The following is a 23,140-nucleotide window of genomic DNA, read 5'->3' on the forward strand; positions in this document are numbered from 1 at the left end:
TGAGACCTTGTTATCCAACTGATAACGGCAAAACTGCCTTTGATTCTCCTTAGCATGTAGGCAGACTGTCCTTCACATACTATTCTCTTTTTTTATTTATTTTTTATGCTATTCACATGAAAATGATTTAGCTTGTAAGAAGTATTTTCACGTATCTGTAAATTTCTGTATTTAAGGCCAAATAGTCAAGCAGTGAACCATTGCTGGCAGGTAGGCTTTTAACAAAGAAGAGACTTTGAAAACTTCTACAATAAAAGCTCTCCTGCCTGCCAGCAATGTTTTTCCTATATGTACACTGAGCTCTGCATACTTCTGCAATGCTGTACATGCCTTGGTATTGGGATAAATTAAATCCGAAGTGAACTCTGCACAGCATATTTGTACTCTGTGGCAGAATTACCTGTCAAAGGGACACCTACAGAGACGCCACAGTGTCGTCGCAGCTGACCATTTTCAGTTATCCGATTGGCCAGCTTGGATGACTTGACAACTGAGACGCTGCACCTGGTCCAAGCATTCTTGGTATGATGCCGTGTTGAGCAGCTGAATTCCTGTAGTCACAATGCATCAGGCCATCCGTGATTTTCAGCTTGCAGGGGGGATCAGACAGGTACATGGTTACATTGTTGCCAAGCAGGGCCGATGAAACTATGCAAAAATATACTATGCCTGAAATTTATATTTAAATTAATGTCTCTACTCGGATACTGTTTCTATGTGTACTATTATTGAAAAATCTTTTTTTATTTTTTTTCCTCTTTTCTGATTAACAGGCAGGAAAAGCATTCAAAACCTTTCTCCCTTTATTTGATCGTGTCCTTGTGGAGCGACTTTGTCAAGAAACTGTCACCAAAGGAGGAATTATGCTTCCTGAAAAAGCTCAAGGCAAAGTTTTGCAAGCCACGGTAGTAGCAGTTGGAGAAGGCTCTAGGGCGAAGGTAAAAAAGGAAAAAAATAAAATGTCTTTAAGTTCAGCTCATGATAAATAGGGGCAAACACAAGTGTTGCATTTATAATTTTTCTCAGTGTGTGTGTATATATAGGGCAGTGGGAGTTTTGCAGAAAATATATATATTTATTTATGCTAATGTGAAAAGGTATTTAGTAGAGCTGCATGATTCTGTCCAAAATGACAATCACTGTTATTTATTCAAATATATACCGTATTTATCGGCGTATAACACGCACCCCAATTTTAAGAGGGGAGTTTAAGGATTTTTTTTTTTTCTCGGCACCCTTTACAGTACAAGCCTCCCCCATCCAGTATACATCCCCCATCCAGTACACAGCCCCCCATACATTATACATCCCCCCCCCATCCAGTACACAGCCCCCCATACATTATACATCCCCCCCCCCCCCCATCCAGTACACAGTCCCCCCATACATTATACAGCCCTTATCCATCCCCCATCCAGTACACAGCCCCCATCCATTATACAATCCCCCCCCATCCAGTACACAGCCCCTCCCCCCCCCCCCCAGGAGACCCCCAGTCTCCTGGGACAGTGCTGCCAGCATTCTCTACAGTTAAGTAAAAAAAAAAAAATCACTGTCAGCCCCTTCCACACTGCTCCTTCTGTGTCCCCTATTGCAAAAACGAAGCTTCCATTTACCTCAATAGCTCAGTTTTTTTTCACTGATCTGGTCACATGACTTCTCTCCTCTGATGGGCATGTGACTGCTCTCCTCCAATCAAAGCTACACTCAGAGGAGGAGATCAGCCTAAAAAAACTGAGCAATATTGACATTTACAAGCTTCGTTTTACAATGACGTTGACAGAGGAAGAGCGGTGTACAAGGGGCTGGCAAGTGACTTTTTTTTTTCAACTTTATACTATGCAGAGAGCGCTGTTCCAGGGCCAGGTCCCGATCGCCGCCCCCTGCTGGTAGAACATGATATTGGCGTATATCGCGCAGGCTCTGTTTTCAGAGGAAAAAAGTGCACGTTATACGCAGATAAATACGGTGTGTGTATGTATATGTATGTGTGTATGTATGTATATATATATATATATATATATATATATATATATATATATATATATATATATATATATATATATATATATATATATATATATATATATATATATATATATATATATATATATAATCACGATTCTTATGGTGTAAAATCTTTCACATTATACAAAACTATTTGGGCTAACTTAACTGGTTGGTGGTGTTTTTTTTTTTTTTTTTTTTTATTTAAAGTTGGTTTTCCCCAACAATTGCATTTGAAAGACTGCTGTGCAAATATAGTGCTGTCTTGGGAAGCGCTCTTCCAAGGGGGTTACCTTGCGGGCGCGCTCCCGAGTCCAGCATTTGCATCCATAGACACGAATGCTGGATTTGGGCAATGGCTGCGCTGCTATCAATCTATCCAAGGAAGAGCCGAGAAGTCTGGGCTGTGATCCAGCACGTTCTCGACGCAGGACTTTTAAGGGCTCGGGTAAGTAAAACAGGGGGCTGGGGGATGGTCGGTAATTATCAGATGTTTTTTCACCTTAATGCATAGGATGCATTAAGGTGAAAAAACGGGAAGGTGTACAACCCCTTTAAGTGGTTAAACTTTCCTTGTTTACACACCAAAGTCTATTCCTTTGATCTAAAAGACAAATTGTTACAATGTTTAGACTTTGTTCCACTGCTAAAGAATCTTGTGATACTTGGCAGACTGCCCGGATTTTTTTTTTCCTTTCTTTTGACAGCCATTGGCTTAAGCAGAGCAGAGAATTCTCTGCATAGAAAGATCGGGAAATACTTTGTCAAGATCGCAACAGGAAAAAAATTGTGATGATTCTTGACGATTAATCATGCAGCTCTAGTATTTAGCAGTTTATATTTACTAAATTAATTGCATTTCCATGTTATGTGTACTGTGGGAGAGCAGATACAGGCTGTCCCCGGGTTACAAACAAGATAGGGACTGCAGGTTTGTTCCCAAGTTGAATCTGTGTATAAGTCGAAACAGGTACATTTTTTAAGTGTAGCTTCACCAAAAAAATACATTTTTAAGCTTTTTGGATAACATAGGGAAGGGCTAACACCCCTGTACCATTTGTTTTGCTGTCTGTGCCCCGGTTCAGAAGATTTCACTTCACTTTCTGTCCCAATGACAATTTGGATTTAGAAAATTTTGGGTTAGACACGTTTTTTCCCAAAATAACTCTTACAGGAGAGAATTTCCTTTCCTAGGGGTAGATTTTCTTTTCGCTTACGGTTGTCTCCTTCCATTTGTAAGTCATATGTTTGTAGGTAGGGGACCGCCCGCCTGTATAGTGAATGTAGGGTCCTGGGGTTTGGTAACACTTTAAAGTAATGCAGCTGTCAACAAATAAGAAGCGGGAACACGGGCCAAAACTGAAAGGAGCCACACTGTCATCATAATTTGATATATCTCTCAATGTGTCATGTAAAGCTGTTATTCCATTTTTATTATAATCTACCATCTGAGGATTTATGGACAGCTTCTATCTATACATGAGCCATTGTTGTTGATGGTTTTGTCAGCTGATCAGCCGCACAACAATATATGAGAACATTATACATCTAATATTTTTGCTGGCACTATTGTGCAAACATTATTATAGCCTTTGCAGACTGTCACTTTTTATTTGTATTTTTTTTCTTGGAATAGATATGATGTACATTATGTGGTCATTATTTACTTACCGGTTGTAGCAGTGTTTCTTAGTATCATACTGAAATAAGGTATTTGCACAGATCTCCCTCCCCCAGCATAGGTAGGAGAAGGGGGGGAGAGCAGTGTTTTTAAGTATACTTATATGTAGCCTTTACTTCTATTTTAGGATTTGTCAATGTAATGCTGAACTAGAAACGGGTATGGTTGGCTTTAGTGTTGTCAAAACTGTTCTGTTCAGCAAAAAAACATTTTTTAAAAAAGTTTTGGAATTGTTCCAAGAGGTATACTGTATGTAAAATCTTTTGTAATGTAATTATGCTCAGAATGAGTGTGTACACACTAATGCTTCTCTTTGTTTTTGTAGAGTGGGGACGTTCATCCAGTCAGTGTAACTGTTGGTGAAAAAGTATTACTTCCTGAATATGGCGGCACCAAAGTTGTGCTAGATGATAAAGTATGTAACGCAACTTATAGTGCCCTTTGTTGATCTGTCATCATGACTAAACTAGCTGTACTAATAACAATTATTTTTTTCTTTACACAGGAATACTACTTGTTCAGAGATGGTGACATTTTGGGCAAATATTTGAACTAAGGCTCTGCAATTATGGTTTCTATGTAATCATTCCAGACAATTTTGACCGTTTATGTAAATACCATTTAATAAATGTTAGAAAAACTTAAACTCAGCTGCAGCGTTTTTATTTAAGTGTTTATAAAGTGTGTGTGTGTGTGTGTGTGTGTGTGTGTGTGTGTTTTTTTTATTTTACAACCACGTAACACATATGCAACGTCCAGAAAGTCGGCTTTAACCTGGGTAGCACACATGTGTTCATGGGTTTAGCACTGGGAGCACACTCCCAGCACTGAAACAGGTTCTTGATCGTTAGTAGAGACCAGGGGCTCTACTAACGATCAGAACCCAGGGGAATCGGATTTCAATCACATGATCGCTGTGATAGCCTTTGATTGGCTATCACAGTAATCATTCAATCTGTAGGCAGCCCCAGTTCGTTTTCACTATGTGACGCGGATAACACGCTTTTTTTTTTTTTTTTTTCCCTCTAGCGACTAGGAGAAGATGCATTATATCCTAGAGGACTGAAAAAAATAAAGATTAACTAGTTCAGGTAGTTCTAGTGTAGATAGTGTCGTATAATGGCCCATACACAAATCCAAAAATCTGAAGGAAAAATACTGCTTTTGTACGATAAAAATAAAATAACAATTTTATTATTTTCACCCTGTATGATACTAGATGATAAGATTTTATCTTAATCAGTAAAGTTGTCCTCCGAAAATACAACTGAAAATACAATTGAAATACATTACAACACGTGACCTTACTTGCTAGTTTTTTTTTTTTTTTTTGTAACCTCTCAATTTTTGATCTGTCTTTCCTGACGTCAAACACAGGGAAAATCTACACAGTTGCCAGCAATCCCAGCACAGTGTCTTGCTCTTCAGTGAGTACACTTTTTGACTGTTGGAGGGAATTCTAATATTTGAAGTTTTGTCCTTTATTGGCCATTTAAGGAAAGACAAGAAGGGACACAGTTTGTTACAAGCTCGGCGTTTGTGGAGATAAGCCCAACATTTTCTTGATTTTAGTGAGTGCATTGGTGTATTACCTATTTCCACCATCTATTGGGTAACAGAGTTACACTATTACTCCTCTGTTGTCTCTCCACATGTGATTACCCGGGATCGGGTCTCCGAGCCGAACCCAAGGCTTACCATAACTACTGTTGTGTACGTATGTGAGGATTATCAGGCTGTCAGTCCAACAGCTGTGAGGTGAGTGGCTAAGAATCACAGGAGGTGTTTGCACACTGAAGTTGCCTATTCCTCAACACCTGGCTCTGGGATCACTATCTAGAGACTTTCTAGGATTTCACTCTTGCCTCATTTACATTGCTTTTTGCACGCGTGTGCTCTCTATGCCAATTCTGTTTGGCTTGTATATATTCATTTATATATTTATCCATTTGCTAAGTTTTACATATATTGTCACTGTGTTTTTTTTTTTTTTTTTTTTTTTTTGTTTCATGTATTTTATCATATATATTTTGAATATTTGATGCATCTTGAGCTCTTATTGTTCACAATATTGGGCTCACTTTATTATAGACTTTTTTGAGTTTTATGTACCTAGTGTGTGCAACAGTTACACTGCCCCCTCCCCCTTTATCTTATTATAAAGAAGTGCTAAACTTAAAGGCTGCACCCTCCCTTGCTGCTGGTAGTGAGACACTTGCTTCACCCTCTTTAATTTAGAATTCCTGCAATCCCTGGGTAGAAACCCTTCTCCAAAGGATTGAAAGGCAAACTCCAGCCTGATCTCATTTGGCTGGGCTTCTCCTATGGGTCACTGGAGTGCAATTTGTTTTGCACTCCTGTGACCCGTTTTCAGCAGAGAGCGGTCTGAAATCCGCTGAGGTCACTGGAATCCGTCCAGGCACTGCATCATAACGACAAAGTCTGGATCCACCAGGTGCCCGGACTGATGCTTGTCTTAGCGAGTCGCTGAGAGCCTTAAGCCCCATAAACACTATCAGTTTTTCTGCAGGTTTTTCTCTTCAGGTTTACCAAAACCATGTAGTGCAAGGGCCTGCCTGATTGCATACAAACTGAAACTCTTAAGGTTTGACCTCATATTAGATGGTTTTGGTAAACCTGAAGAGAAAAACCTGCAGGAAAACTGATGGTGTGTATGGGGCTTTAGATGGCCGATCTACGTCCCTCCAGAGCTCAGCGCTCCAGTGAGCATGGACTAGCAGAGAAGAGAGCTGCTGACTGATAGACAGCAGCTCTCGGCTTGGATCTGTGAGAACCATGCCTACAGCAATGTTTGATCGCTCGGTTCTCAGCGCAGAGGCGACGGGGGACAGATGCAGCATCAGACCTATCCTGCATCCACCTAGGTAAGTATAAACACCCTTACTACTTTTCTTTCTTCTCCTTTGTGTGTGTGTATAGAGAGATATTAAAAAAAAGGGGGGTATTGGTAGGGAAACTTGAGAAGGGGGGACGCGTATAAGGCAACATTTCTAAGGGGGTATACCCAAAGTGACCATGAGTAAGTACGTGATCTGTGCTGTAGAACAACTTCCTAAACTCTAGGGCGCCTACGGCCTCCGTCAAACCTCCTTCCAGTGGAAAAATAAAAAAATATAATATTTAGTCATGTCTAGCTGCCCCATGGACCAGAAAGCAGTTAAGAAAAACAGCAACAGCAGAAAGGACTGTAAAAATCGGATTCAGGTAAGTGCATCACAGTTAGGCACTTTCAGCAAGGGTTCTGCCAGCTCCAACAAAGCAACCTCCAGGCTGGATGGCACTTGTTCGGGATCAGTGGTGTACTTCTGCCAAGGTGCCCAAATACTGGGAAACCACTTGCGTCTGTTACATGTCGCCACCCCCTCCTCTGCCTCCTTAATCTCATCTACCTTCTTGAGACACTCGGCTATAGTGGGCATTTCCAGTAGCGAGGTATAAGTTTGGCTGCATTCAGTGGATAACATACTTTTCTTGTAGTGGCTCAGACGGAGGGCAGGGACGTGCAAAAGAAAGCGAGCTGGGTAAAGCTGGATGACAACCCTGAGAGTGTCTTTTATGTGGGTTTTGGATGTCTAACCAGAATGGATAAATCGCAGGGCATTCCCACCAAATGTGAAGGAGTGTGCCTTTCTGACCACAGCCACACCAGCAACGGTCAGTGACTGAGGGGTAAATACGTGACAGGGCTGCACGTACCTGGTACCAGCGTGTCAATAATTTTTATAGTTAGTCTGCTGTGTCTTGGAGTCATAGAGCCTTTTGTGAGCCAGTCTAAGCATGCGTGTTATTCGTTCAGCTAAAAATTCCAGCTCCACGTCGCCCTTCCATTCCTGGATAAAGGCCGGATTTGGTACGGTGGTGGCAGAGCTTAGAGATCATACAGGGAGTGCAGAATTATTAGGCAAGTTGTATTTTTGAGGATTAATTTTATTATTGAACAACAACCATGTTCTCAATGAACCCAAAAAACTCATTAATATCAAAGCTGAATATTTTTGGAAGTAGTTTTTAGTTTGTTTTTAGTTTTAGCTATTTTAGGGGGATGTCTGTGTGTGCAGGTGACTATTACTGTGCATAATTAGGCAACTTAACAAAAACAAATATATACCCATTTCAATTATTTATTTTTACCAGTGAAACCAATATAACATCTGAACATTCACAAATATACATTTCTGACATTCAAAAACAAATCAGTGACCAATATAGCCACCTTTCTTTGCAAGGACACTCAAAAGCCTGCCGTCCATGGATTCTGTCAGTGTTTTGATCTATTCACCATCAACATTGCGTGCAGCAGCAACCACAGCCTCCCAGACACTGTTCAGAGAGGTGTACTGTTTTCCCTCCTTGTAAATCTCACATTTGATGATGGACCACAGGTTCTCAATGGGGTTCAGATCAGGTGAACAAGGAGGCCATGTCATTAGTTTTTCTTCTTTTATACCCTTTCTTGCCAGCCACGCTGTGGAGTACTTGGACGCGTGTGATGGAGCATTGTCCTGCATGAAAATCATGTTTTTCTTGAAGGATGCAGACTTCTTCCTGTACCACTGCTTGAAGAAGGTGTCTTCCAGAAACTGGCACTAGGACTGGGAGTTGAGCTTGACTCCATCCTCAACCCGAAAAGGCCCCACAAGCTCATCTTTGATGATACCACCCCAAACCAGTACTCCACCTCCACCTTGCTGGCGTCTGAGTCGGACTGGAGCTCTCTGCCCTTTACCAATCCAGCCACGGGCCCATCAAGACTCACTCTCATTTCATCAGTCCATAAAACCTTAGAAAAATCATTCTTGAGATATTTCTTGGCCCAGTCTTGACGTTTCAGATTGTGTGTCTTGTTCAGTGGTGGTGGTCGTCTTTTAGCCTTTCTTACCTTGGCCATGTCTCTGAGTATTGCACACCTTGTGCTTTTGGGCACTCCAGTGATGTTGCAGCTCTGAAATATGGCCAAACTGGTGGCAAGTGGCATCTTGGCAGCTGCACGCTTGACTTTTCTCAGTTCATGAGCAGTTATTTTGCGCCTTGTTTTTTCGTCACGCTTCTTGCGACCCTGTTGACTATTTTGAATGAAACGCTTGATTGTTCGATGATCACGCTTCAGAAGCTTTGCAATTTTAAGAGTGCTGCATCCCTCTGCAAGATATCTCACTATTTTTGACTTTTCTGAGCCTGTCAAGTCCTTCTTTTGACCCATTTTGCCAAAGGAAAGGAAGTTGCCTAATAATTATGCACACCTGATATAGGGTGTTGATGTCATTAGACCACACCCCTTCTCATTACAGAGATGCACATCACCTAATATGCTTAATTGGTAGTAGGCTTTCGAGCCTATACAGCTTGGAGTAAGACAACATGCATAAAGAGCATGATGTGGTCAAAATACTCATTTGCCTAATAATTCTGCACTCCCTGTATGAGGATTTAGCACAAGTAAACAGGAAAGCTTCTTGCACATTAGTAGCCAACGTTCCAGGTACAGTAATAGGCAAAAGTTGGAGTTCCCCCCCATAAGGTTTGGTAGTGAGACTCGTAAGGTGGAAGAGAACATTATCGGCGTAAGCTGAGAGTTTGTATTCAGTGGACCCGACTGTTATCCCTCTGTCACCACTTGTCCAAACTGTTTTAAGAAAAGGCTCCAGAACCAGGGAAAAACAAAAGGGGATAGAGGGGGCATCCCTGCCTTGTGCTATTATTCAGTATAGGGAACCCAAGGGATAAGAGGCAGTTTACCCGAACCTTTGTACTTGGAGTCATATAAAGGGCCATAATCCACTGTAGCACGTGAGGGCCTCTAGGACCATTCTGAGTTATGACCAGTCGCATGTTCTTTTTGGCATCAGACAAAATTAGGTAGGGTAGGGAGTCTCATCGAGAACGCGCCCAATGAATAAGCTGCGTGGCCTGGATGGAGTTAGCTTCCTGACCTGCGCTAAAGCCTGTCTGATCAGGATAAACAACGGGCGGTAAAAGGTGTTTTAAATGGTTTGCCAGAATTTTTGCTAAAAGTTTAATATCAACATTGAGTAGTGATTTTGGACGGTAACTTTGGGGGAGGACAGGATCCTTACCCTCCTTTTGGAAGCACCATGATGTAGGCCAACAAGGCTTCAGGTGTGATCGGGCTACCAGTAGCGAACAAGTTGAAGTAACTACACATATGATTTTGCAGCAGGAGGAGAAACTTTGCGTAGTATGCCTTGGTATATCCATCCGGGCCAGGGCTTTTCTCGTTTTGCAAAGATTTCACTGTTGCAGCAACCTCCTGAGTGGCTGATGTGAGGTGTTCACTAATAGTGCGCAACTTAGAGTTTTTTTTATCTAAATTATATAAGTCTGTATAATAATCCCAAAATAATGAGGCAATCCTAGAAGACTGCAGGGTCACCTTACCACCAGGAGAGTGAAGTTTATTTATAATATGGGTGGATATTCGTCTCTTTCGAAGTGCCCTTGCGAGCATTTTGCCACACTTGTTGCCATGCTCGTAGTATTTGTGGGACATATAGGGGTTGATTTACTAAAGGCAAATCTACTTTGCACTTGGAAGTGGAGTCGCTGTAGATCTGAGGGGAAGATCTGAAATGAGGGGAAGCTCTGCTGATTTTATCATCCAATCATGTACAAGCAAAAATGCTGTTTTTTATTTTCCTTGCATGTCCCCCCTCTGATCTACAGCGACTGCACTTCCAAGTGCACTTGTAGTGCAAAATAGATTTGCCTTTACTAAATCAACCCCATAGTGTAGTTGCCTGTGGATGCGACGATCCAAAAGGTGCGAGAACAACTCTCGGAGCTCAGTCAGACGTCAAAGGGCCTCGGCATTCCCCTGCCGTTTATGTCCGAGCTCTGCCTGTTGTAAAGCGGTCAGCACTCTCTTAAAGTCAATCTGCCTTTCTTTTTTGAGTTTAGAGCCCAATGAGATCAGCTCTCCCCCAAGTACCGCTATATAGCCCTCCCATACAACTCCCTCCTGATAAAACTTTGGACACATTTTCCGAGAAATAGTGTGATATAGCCCTGGTAACCTTAGATATCACTGAGGCATCATCTAGTTCTCATTCAGTCTTCACGACCACGCCCAAGGTGACCCGTCTGGAACACGTATCATAGCGAGAATAGGAGCATGGTCAGAGAAAGTGATGCTTCCTATCTCCGCCGAATGACAACTCCAGAGTGTAATGATCTACACACAGAAGATCTATGCGTTCATAGACATCATGCACCCTGGAGTATTAGAAGATATTCCCTATCGGATGCGTGTAAAGCTCTCTAGATGTCAATAAGTAAGTTATTCTGCAGTGATCTGCGGAAATGTTTAGGAAAGGCATGGGAGTGTGCTGGGTGGCCATGGGATGTATCTAAGAGGTGGTATGGGCTGACATTGAAATCCCCACCAAGAATCAGGAGTAGGGATGAGCTTGGTGTTCGCCCGTTTGTGGCAAATTAGAGCGCCGCGGAACGTCCTATAATGCACTACGAGATCGCAGTGCATTGCAGCTGATGATTGGCCAAAGCAAGCACCTGCTTTGCCCATTTTAAGGATGTGACAATGGCACCAACCTTCTCTTCGCCCTCCTACAGGGACACTTGACCCATGTTTGGCACACGTCCTAAATTTTGTGGTGCAGCGGTTCTTGAGCAGGTACCCAGGCTTACAGGATCTCCTGAGGCAGGCCAGAGAAGTCTGGTCATTTCTGAAGGTCATACAATGCCAGTGCTCGGCTGGCTGACATGCAAAGGGAATGCAGCCTGCCCACCAACCGCTTCATTTGTGACATGCCCACCAGGTCTATCCACTCCAGCGGATCCAAAATCAACAAACGAAAAAAAAAAATTAAAAAGGGGGAGGGAGGAAATTGGACAAGAAAAAGAGGGAGGGGTAAAGAAGAGTAAAGCCTCGTACACATGATCCGATTGTTGGCAGGGGAGTCTGACAATTGTTGTACAACTTTTGGCCTACAATTGTTGGATGGCAGGCTAGTAAATTTTCGGTGGACAACGGTCTGTTGTCTGATTTTCGTATTGTCAGTACACAAGTCTGTCACACCAAAGTCGAAAGTACAAACACGCATGCTCTGAGTCATTGCTCACCAAACATGAAATTAGCAGAAGGGTCCCAAAGGGTGGCGTTCAAGAGCTGAAATTCCTCGTAGTACGTCGTGGTTGTTGGCTGACAATTGTGTACCGTTAGTATGCAAGACAAGATCCAGGCACACGCCCTTTGGACAAAAATCAGACGCTCGTTTGGCCAACAATCGGATCGTATGTACAAGGCTTAAAACACAGGAGTAAAAAAACAGATCATACCTGTACTAGCATGTCTGGCACAATACACAACTACAGGGCAGGCCTGGAGTAGAAATCAAAAACAGAAAAACCCCAAACACTGGCCTGGTATCCCACTAGGGACAGTTACCTAAATAGGTAAGGCCTATATGGGGTACGTGGGCAACCATAAAAGGAACGTAGGGTTCGTTGCACTGTCCAGTTCAAAATGTTTTATTAAACAAGTAAGACGCAGGACAACAAGCACGTGGTTGTAACGTGCACTCTGCTCCAAGAGGCAGGAGTGAGATTGGCTGAGCACGGAGTAGCTCAGCAGGACTGTGAACTCCGTCTTCCATGGTGCAAGTCTGTGGTTTCAGCAATGTAGCCATTAGGTCATTCAACAGACCCAGGGTGTAAATTCGTGGAAGAAGGAAGGTCAAAGTCCCTCCAGAAGCCAGCAGGTAGAGAGCGTTGTGTGGTCGATCTTCAGCTATGGAAGGGCCCTTGGTCCGTTGTTTGCGATTGCGGGATTGTCACTTGCAGTAAGCCATGGTTGAGGCATCTGGGGAATCAACCCGGTTCAAGCCCCAGGGTTTGCAGGAAACGGGGGAGATCTTTGGTGCGTAGTACGACCTACAGGACATTTGTGGACGCCTGCTGGCTGAATGGAAAACCCCAGCGGTAAGTAAAGCCAGCGGATTGAATCATGACCAGCAGGGGATAGAGTGCCCTGCGCTGCATAAGGGTGTGCCTGGAGAGATGTTGGTAGAAAGACAGATGAGCCCCATCAAAATCAACGAACGGTCTGTTACACATTTTTTGCATGATGCATTTTTTGAGTGTATACTTGTGAAGCTTGCATGTGATATCTCTGAGATTGTCAGATGGGGGGCTTGTGGGCCCTGTCTATTTCAATTAGGACAGAGGCTGGGAGCTCCAAAATTTCACAAAACAGCCCCTGCAGCGTGGGAATTTCATACTTGGGTGCGGTGGCTTCCGACAGGCTGCAAATACGAATGTTCGCCCGCCTGCTGCGATTTTCAAAGTCATCTAGCTGGCAAAGGAGGGCATCTATTTTCTAAAAATGAGCAGAGGACTCGTCCCTTGGAGATAGCAGGCACAGCATTATCAAATTTCTGCTCCAGAGTCTCAAGCCTGTGACCTAGCTCAGTAGTGTCCGTTTTCATTTGCTCAATGTCTTGTTTAAAATCCCGTTCAATCCGGCTAGTGAAGCGTTCTAAATCCTCCTGTAACGGAACCCCAAATGGGACAGGGGTTAACGCTGTTTAAAGCGGTTGTAAACCCCCATCTACTCCCCTAACTAGTAACATCTTCTTAAAGCCAGTGTCCCGCTGCATCCATCGATCTTTATCTAGTAAATTGTCACTATTCTTTTTATGGTTTAAATCCTTCCCTTTGTGAAGTCTCTTTCTTCTACTATACCGGCGCCATTGTTCTTGTGGTCTTCCGCGTCTGCTACAGTGAAAACTTCCGCCCACAGTTGATGATGGCTGTAATCCCGCGCGTGCGCACTACGGCAAATATTCAAGCCTCTTCTTCGTTTCCGGTTACTATGGAAACAAAGAGAAGCTCCTCACAGTGTACGCCAGGAAGCTGTTATCAGAGCTTCCGGAGCATGCTGCAGATGCTGGGTCACCAATCGTGTAGCATCTTATCAGTAATACAGGCTTCCCGCTCTGTAATCTTGCGCCGTCTTCCTCCTTCATACCTTGTGACGTAGGAGTCGCAAGGTAAACATCCATTAGCCTCTGCAGTGGGGGGGAGGAATCACACCGCAAACCATTGCGCGATGTCAGGGGTGACGTCAACAGCAGGAAATGAAGCAGCCCCGACATGAACACAGATTTTGGCCGGCATGGTCTCGACTGGCTGGTCTAGCTATCAGACGGCGCATGCGCGGAGTGACGTCACCACTTGGGATATCGGCGATATCCCGAGAAGGAAGGGGGTAAGGAAAAAACAAAGAGAGCGAAAATTTGGGTTTACAACCACTTTAAGATATTCCATTCCGAACCCAAGACAGCTTATCGACACTCCACGATCTGGCGAATACGACCCATACGGATTCCCTCACAAACGAGATACACAGCTCTGTTCTCTGGTTCAAACGAATAGACTCTTTAATGAGAATCATGCTCTTTATATACAGTCAGTAACCAAAAATTAACAATGACTCAACTCCACCCACCACCAGTGTTGTTCATCTTCCTTTAAAAAAGTAATTAGTTACAGTTACAAGTTTCTTGTCCGAAAAAGTAATTGTTAGTGACTCAGTTACTTTATTGGCAAAGTAACTAGTTACTCGGCAAAGTAACAGATTTTTTTTTTTGTCAGACTCCTTTAGGTTTCTCAATCAAAGAATGTCAGGTGGAATTGGAAATGGCTCTACACGGCTGGGCCACCCACTAAGCAAAATTTGTAAAGTGTATGGTCACGGTCAGACTCGGCTTTACCCCCTCTGGAATAATATTTCTTACTAGGCCTTAGGCCTGGTGTGGCGAAATATGAACTTTGTGCTATACTGGCTGAGCTGACTGACTGCTGATATTGCTTGTAAAGCTTAATTATCTATCAATTATCTGTCTATAAATATATAACAGGCTGTTATATAGACAGATAATTGGAGTCTTTTAAGCTTACAAGCAATATCAGCAGTGCAGTCTGAGTCAGCTCAGCCAGTAAGCAGCAGCAGTGCAGCACAAAGTTCATATTTCGCCAATCACCACACCAGGCCTAAGGCCCCCCCCCCAATCCGATCCTCGGCTCCTCACCTGGCTCTGGCTGTGCAGGGGCCACAGTCGGTCGGTCCCGGTGCTGCTGTGTCACTCACTGTCACTGTGACTGTCTGCTTGCGCTCTAGCTCAGGAGGACAGGAGTCAGTCAGGACTGGAGGTATCCCGCGAACAGTGGTGGAGCGGAGCTTCCGCGGGACAGCAGAGGACAGGAGATGTCAGCGGCTGGATTGTGACCGAGTGACTCGGACCAGTCAGGTGAAGTCACAGCAGGTGAGGATGAGGAGGACTCTGAGTTGTTGGACTCGGAGTGACACGAGGAGGACTCGGAGTTGAGCGGCAGACTCCCTCAGTGACACTGCAGGCGGGAGACTCCAGGCGCGTGCATGCGCCAGCGCCACCCACGACGACGAGTCACTCACTAGTCTGACACATGACCCGCGGCGAAGAAATAGAATCAGAGACAAGAACAACAGTGCAGTCATGTGACCCTCCTCGCCCAATCACAATCCACACTGGCCAGTCCAGCTCCATCCCGCCGGCCCTGACGGTGACTGACAGTGATCATTCATCATCACTCAGTCAGACGACGACCCCAGAGTCTGCCCGGACTGCCCCCACCCGCGCGCTTAATGTAATCTCGGTAACGCCGCCCATGTAGTGGGAACGGCGTTGCCGAGAGGGTAAAAGTAATCAGGTAGATTACTAGTTACCCGCAGGAGGCCAATCGTTGCGTAACAGCGTTTATTTAAACGCCGTTACTTGCAACACTGCCCACCACATGACACAAGGAGCTCAATGCACATCTTTTTGGTAGACCTGGCACCAGCTCTTGATCTAATTTACATGAGCTAATTAATCATTTACCCAGACAAGGTGACTCCTAGATATGACCTTTCAAGATAGACACCTAGGCACCCTCGGCTATACAAGCTGAGAATATGATTAGCACTGTCTGAAATCTTGTTGGTTTTTGCTTACTGTGTTTTTCTCGATTCGGATGCTGTAACACTGTTATCTGCTTAAATATCTGCCTGTTGTACCAAGCCATTTTAAAATCAAATAAAAAATAAGATAATTAAAAAAAAGATAGACACCTGCTATACAATACACATTCCTTTAGTAGACATAATTTACATGAGCTAATTAACTATAGCTGATAAGTCAGACATCTGACCTTTTAGACTGTGTTAACTCACAATTCACATTTATCATCAATAGAACTTCACACAATACAGTGTCAATTAGCACAACACAATGAAAGGTTCTTAGAAGCCATACTAAGATTCATTTACATCACAGTAGCAGACGACATTAACACCTAACAGTCTGTGTTCCCACATTGAGTCACTCTTTCAATTAACCTGTTGAGTTCAGAATAAATAACCTGTAAATAGTTCTTACAGACCTCCTTGAATATATTGTGGATTACAAGCAATCCAAGATATGTCCATTATTTCCTGGCTCATACTTTGTAAGAGCTTATGGGTCCCATGGGCCCTCCTGTTGCATGTCTCTCCTTTGGGCAGGAGACTAACACAGGAGGAGACCCCAGACGGGTTGACTCTGAAGTTAGTCCATAGTTCCATTCCTCTAATGCCTGGACAACCCATCAGCATTGCCATTTTGCTTACCAGGTCGGTAGCTGATGGTGAAGTTGTAAGGTTGCAGGGTGAATAATGGAATTCAGTTCTGGCACAGTCACTTGCTTTGCTCTCTCAATGGCTCCCAAAACTTGTTGCTGATGCTCTTGGGAGAGATAAGGCACAACCTGGATGCAAATCCCATTTAACCTTTTGACAATTTCAGCCTGTTTGTGCATTTCAATATTCAAGCCACGGGACATCTCATAATACATGACGTAGTGTCGTTGCATCTCTGATTTCTCACTGTCCAACTTGTCACATTCCAATTTTAGACTGTGATATTGTGCCTGATCTAAGGTACATGTCGGGGAAGGTAGTCTTACCCGGGTCTCAGCACCAAGCGGGTTAGTTCCAGCAGCATGGGTCTGGGCAAAGGTCACTGGGTTGGCTTCAGCGGGGCACATCGGGGCATAAGCAGAAACAAGGGGGGCCAAATCATTCCCCAGTAGTACATCCGCTGGCAAATCCTTCATCACCCCCACATTCACGTGTCCCGACCCAACCCCCCAATCCAGGTGAACACGGGCAACAGGTAGCTGGAAGACGGTGCCTCCCATTACTCTTACGGCTACAGTGTCTCCGGTGTGCTGGCTCTCTGGGATGAGGTTCTTCTGTAGCAGGGTCATGGTGGCCCCAGTATCAAGTAGGCCATTGGCTACCTTTTCATTGACCCAGACAGTCTGCCTGTGTTGCTGCCTGTTGTCCTGGTTAGCTGCTTGTATTGGATCTGCCTCGTGCAGGATGCCCTAATGTTCTTCCTCCTCAACTAAGTGGGCCGCAGGCATGGATGTGTGGGGGTTTCCGAAACCCCTTACTGGCTGTCTCCATGACTGGGACTGCCTGGGTGGATTCAACGGACAGTCTAGCTTTTTGTGCCCTAGCTGTTTACACCCAAAACACCTGATGGGTTGTGAGTAGTCCTGGGAGTTGAACCTGGGCTGCTGAGGATAAGTGGCCGCTGGAGGTGGTGCTGTAGGGCTGGGGTTTGTAGGCAATAGCCGGAGGGGGTGCCTCTGATCGATTATCCACCCGAGCTGTTGTCTTGACCAGAGTTATCCAGTTTGCGGGCGTCTGTGTATTTGTCCGCCAGGCAAGCTGCTTCAGACAAGGAAAAAGGTTTTCGGTCCCGGACCCACTCTCTGACTTCCAGGGACAGTTTGTCAAAGAAGTGCTCCAGCAGGAACACCTGCAGCACCTCTTCCCCGGATTCTGCTTGGCATCCATCAACCCAGTGGGATGCAGTGCGGTGTAGGCGGCATGCCCACTTGGTATATGAGTCTCCAGTCTGCTTGCTCGTCTCTCAGAACCGCCTCCGGTATGCCTCTAGTGTGACCGCATACCTGGCCAAAAGTGCTTCTTTTACCAGTCCATAGTTCATATTATCCTCGCCTGGGATGGCCCTGAATGCTTCACTGGCCCGGCCGGACAATTTCTCAGACAAAATGGTAACCCATTCCTCTGTGGGCACACGGTGTAGGGCACATTGCCGTTCAAAATCAGCCAGGTACCCATCAATCTCCCCTTCAGTTTCAATGAAATTCTTAAAAGCAGCAAAATGTATCTTTCAGTTGGTGCTGCTGTGACTTCTGCTGCTGCAGAACCTCTTTGCCGTAGCCAATTTGCGTCCACAGCAGCTATAACTTGGTCTTTGATCTCCGGTGGAGGGTTAGGACCATAGTGTGCCAGTCTTAGTTTAACAGCCCAATCAAAACTTGCCTCCTTGGGTGTCCTGTCTGTTACGCTGGGCCTTTCCGTTAAGTTGGGTCTTTCAGCTCCATCCATTTGGACTAGTTCTGTGATCATGTCCCTCCTTCTTACCGTTGCTGGCAGGTCTGCCACGGTTCTCCAGTAAGTCCTTGAGGGTAAGAGGGCTTTAGCCGTTCCTACTGTGCCACCATTGTCCTGTGTCCACTTGTAGCTGTTCTTCTGGCGATGGGAATCATACCACTGCTTGCCAACAATTGTAACGGAACGGACAGGGGTTAACACTGTTTAAGATATTCCATTTCGAACCCAAGACAGCTTATCAACACTCCACAATCCGGCGAACACGACTCATACAGATTCCCCCAGGAACGAGACACACAGCTCTGTTCTCTGGTTCAAAACGAATAGACTCTTTAATGAGAAAATCAGGCTCTTTATATACAGTCAGTAACCAAAAATGAACAATGACTCAACTCCACCCACCACATGACACAAGGAGCTCAATACACATCTTTTTGTTAAACCTTCTGGCACCAGCTCTTGATCTAATTTACATGAGCTAATTAACTAATCATTTAAGGTGACTCCGAGATATGATCTTTCAAGATAGACACCTGCTATACAATACACATTCCTTTAGTAGACATAATTTACAGGAGCTAATTAACTATAGCTGATAAGTCAGACATCTGACCTTTTAGACTGTGTTAACTCACAATTCACATTTATCATCAATAGAACTTCACACAATACAGTGTCAATTAGCACAACACAATGAAAGGTTCTTAGAAGCCATACTAAGATTCATTTACATCACAGTAGCAGACGACATTAACACCTAACAGTCTGTGTTCCCACATTGAATGAGTCACTCTTTCAATTATACATATCAAAAAGGTGAGCATGCCCCTACCGAGAATTTAAATCACAAAACCCAGGATTGCTATATAATTGTCACTCCTCCCTACAGGAGGTCACCGCCGTAGCCAAAAAGGTAGAAGACCTTGCCATCTATCACCATCCCTCAAACTCGCGGATGTGGTAAGATCGTTCACATTATTTTGTGTTCAAGCGGCAATCAATGCATCTATGAACAGTGTAATATCCAGTTACAAGGATATAGGACATACCTGTACAACCAATCACTCAGTATCCATTACACTGATTGAACCTTAAACGTTCTTCTTAGTCCAGATATTCTGTAGACTCCCTGAGCCTGGCACCCAATAGAGACGTTTGCATCGGAACTTTGGAAGTAAATGCAACTTTTTCTTTCTTCAACAGCCCACATACAGGATAATCTGATTGCTGCAATCTTCGTTGTTACTATACCATCAAAACACTCGGTGATCCATGGTACCTCCATAGTGTTCCAGGAGTCTGTCAGCAATCTGGCATAATTGGTCAGCTTTTTAACATTGCCCTACCACCATTTAATCTCATCTCCCCGGGGGGGACGCACATACTGCTAGTTCTCTAATTTTTCTACTATTTAATCCAATTACACGGTATTATGACCATATGAGAACTCCAGTAGGTGCGTTCTAATAGGCGTCCGGACCGCTTCAGTTATTTGTTGTCCATGTTAGTCTATGTGTTTATGTATTGTTTGTTTGCACATCCACAATAAACTCAGTTTATTGGTGCAACACTTGCCGGCAATTGTAAGTTGGTTTTTATATTAACTATTGATAGTCTATTACGTGTAAATTAATCACCCCAGTTTAATCAACTGGGATATTTTTCCTAAGTAAACTCTTTCAATTAACCTGTTGAGTTCACAATCAACAACCTGTAAATAGTTCTTACAGACATCCTTGATTATATTGTGGATTACAAGCAATCCAAGATATGTCCATTATTTCCTGGCTCGTACTTTGTAAGAGCTTCTGGGTCCCACGGGCCCTCCCGTTACACCTCCTTAGTAGGAAGAGACCATAGGTGCTGTCTAATGTCCCTGTCCCCCACCAGGTCAGCAATCTCAGAGCCCTGATCTTGCGATGTATTGGAGTGGGGGGGAGACGGTGGACAGAATCGCTTACCACCCTAGGGGATGCAGGTCTTGTGGTGCTGCAAGGCCGTTCATTCCGGCACCATCTTGGATTTCCCCTTCTGCTGGCAAGGACTGTCCGAGAAGGATTCCAGTGATCCCTGGCGGGTCTGGTAGGTTATTTTTTAGCCTGACAGAATGCCCGCCGATGTGACATACCCTGAGGCAAAAAATGGGAGAGAATAACCCCTGTAGCTGCTGTTTAAGCTGTGGACCGGATGGTGCTCAGACACAGCACGTCCTCACTTCTTCATAGTCAGACCACGCTCCCCTTACTTCTCTTTTAATCTGATAGAAGCGGTGCGTGCAACACTGAAGTTGGAGTATCAACTTGTTGGTACTACTAGCTCAGTCCCTGACTCTTACGAACTGCATTGGTCTACTAAGGTTTTCCCTCATCATCCGTTATTTGACTACTTTATTTAAAAGATTTGGAACACCTTGACAAGCTGTACCATTCTATATTCGCACTAGCTGGCTCTGCTATGCAAAATAGTTCACGAAAATATAGGCATTGGTGACTCATCCAAAGCAGTCAGAGGTAGGTGATAAAAAGCAATCCTGCATTAGTCACACTAACCAAATCATCTTATCCGATTTGATGGTAGTCATAGATATAATATTAAATACTACTATCTGCATTCCTCTGAATTAATACTGCATATCAAGAAATTGGAGAGAAAAATAATTGGTCAGAAAGGAATACGGATAAATATGACTGCAATTTATTAATTATCCACATAAAAACACATCAATAACACAAGAAGTGCCAGTATCTCCACAGCACTAGTAAAATTAGACGTTAGTCTAAACAAGGACGAGTGGCCACCACAACCATACACACAGCTTACATACACCTGCAGGAATCAAAGAACTGGGGCATGATAAAGAATATATAAATCACAGGGCTAGATTGAGGATAATATAGCCGCAAAAAAATATGTAAAGCTAGGTACAGTTCCAATCAATTCTATCACCAGTTCATAGAGGACTAATTCCACATGGAGATGAAGTAGAATAAACTACAATTCAATGGTAGACAGCAGCAAGTGAGTCATTGGAAACACTGCTAGTTTGGCAGTGATAGGTGTGATTACCATATAGTAGGATCTTTTTGAACCAAGCAAGGATTGCTGTAGAGGCTGCAATCAGCAAGATGTACCATACTTCGGTACAGCTGAAAAACAAGATCACAATATCAGAGACTGCTTATTGCTTAGATCTTGCCTTTGTCTCCCTGAAATGTTCATTTCACACCTCCTGCATCACTTTCAAGCAAAGGTGCTCTGTTTTTTTCTTTATGCAGCAGCCCCAGAAGTCATGACACCCCAATTGACTCACGCACCCAGGGAAAGCATCCTTGCGTCAAGGTGTGCTCCAACCTCTCTTTTGGGGCGGGATGGAAAAGTACGACCTCTTATGGCCTTTACAGACCCCTAAAAATCTTGCATCTCTGATGCTTTGGTGCCGAAGATTGTGTACCAGGGAGTGAGTGAGTGAGTGTGAGTGTGAGTGAGTGACTTGTATAGCGCAGCAAATGCGAACTTAATCGCCTCAAGGCGCTTGGAATCCAGCGTCGTACCGGTCTCTCAGAAAAGGTGGGTCTTTAGTTTTTTCCTAAATGCCCGATGGTTTTCCTCTAAGCGGATGGTGATGGGTAGAGCATTCCAGAGCCGTGGTCCTTGGACCGAAAATCTTCATTCTCTCTTCGATTAGTAGCAGGATTTAGGAATTTGGAGAAGGTTTTGGTTGGTTGACCGGAGCATGTGCTTGGTGACGTACGGTTTTATTTTGTCGCTTAAGTATTGGGGAGCCTTACCCTGTATACATTTGTGGGCGAGACAGAGCGTCTTGAATGTCACCCTGTCCTGTACGGACAGCCAGTGGAGGGACCTCAAGACTGGGGAGACTGATTCCCACGGCTTTTTACCTGTTACCAGTCTGGCTGCCGTGTTCTGGACGACTTGTAGACGTGAAATCTGGTATTTCGATTGTCCTAAGTAGAGGGAGTTTAAGTAGTCGAGTTGTGAGTTGATGATTGTTCCAACCACTACCGCTGTATCTTCTTTCGGGATGAAGGGGATGAGTCTACGTAGCATGCGGAGCAGATGATGAGAACCGCTGACGACTGATCCTATTTGTATATATCCTAGTATATATCCCTAGATTTAGGGATATATACTAGTTTGGTTTCTTTTATCCTCCTCACTGCCATGTTTTCCAACTTTTCGATAGGGTCCCTGTAGTTGGTCATTGCTTCTGTCCACCAAACAGAGTTTCTGTTCCCAGTGGACATTAGAGATGTGTATATTTACATCTACCCAGTGGACATCAAAGATGTAAATCTTTACATCTTGGTGACTTTAACATCCCTGTTAAGACATTAAGCTGTAGCCGGGCTGTTGACATTAACTCAAACTCATTCTTTGATCTAACACAATGGGGACACTTCCATACACTCTGATGGTAATACCATTGACCTTGTAATCTCCTAACTGCTAAAACCAATGGCCACCACTCCATACATTTACTACTTGACCTCTTTGCAGCCTTTGATACTGTTGATCACCCCGCTCATTCTCAATAAACTCCACTGCCTTGGCCTCCAAGATTCTGCTCTATCCCGGTTCTCCTACCTATCACAATACTCCTGTGTTACCTATATCGCTGTCTCCTCCTCCTTTCTACTTCCTCTTTCTATAGGGGTGCTCCAAGGCTCTGTTCTTTGTCCCCTTCTCTTCTTCTTTTTTTTTTTTAAATCCAATTAATTTTTATTTATTTTCTCATTTCATACATAAATATGCCTATTCGGCATCCATTGCATTTCAATTGACATACATTATACTGCATTTTTACATTCTTATAAGATTACAATGTACGTCTCTACATTTTTATATCCCCCCCCCCCCCCCACCCCCAATCCTCTGCTCTCTACATAGAGAATCTATCCATTACCAGTTTTGGTGGTGCGACACTCGCATCTCTCAAGCAGGAATACCAA

The 23,140-nt window shown here is 44.0% G+C and overlaps 1 protein-coding gene across 2 annotated transcripts in view; it reads left to right on the forward strand.

Moving 5' to 3' along the window:
• The window catches only part of LOC120943686 (MOB-like protein phocein), an 88,059-nt gene that overhangs the window by 17,079 nt on the left and 47,840 nt on the right, over positions 1-23,140 (forward strand). Inside the window, exons 2-4 of one of the 2 annotated variants that reach the window (XM_040357129.1) lie at positions 774-938; positions 4,014-4,103; positions 4,194-4,334. In XM_040357129.1, the coding sequence (XP_040213063.1) occupies positions 774-938; positions 4,014-4,103; positions 4,194-4,244 (306 nt within the window). In that variant the 3' untranslated portion in view covers positions 4,245-4,334. Of the gene's footprint in view, positions 1-773; positions 939-4,013; positions 4,104-4,193; positions 4,335-23,140 lie in introns of those variants that run through there. The other variant, XM_040357130.1, reaches the window with a different exon arrangement.

The sequence above is a fragment of the Rana temporaria genome, chromosome 6, assembly GCF_905171775.1.
Source record: "Rana temporaria chromosome 6, aRanTem1.1, whole genome shotgun sequence".
Classification (NCBI taxonomy): Eukaryota; Metazoa; Chordata; class Amphibia; order Anura; family Ranidae; genus Rana; species Rana temporaria.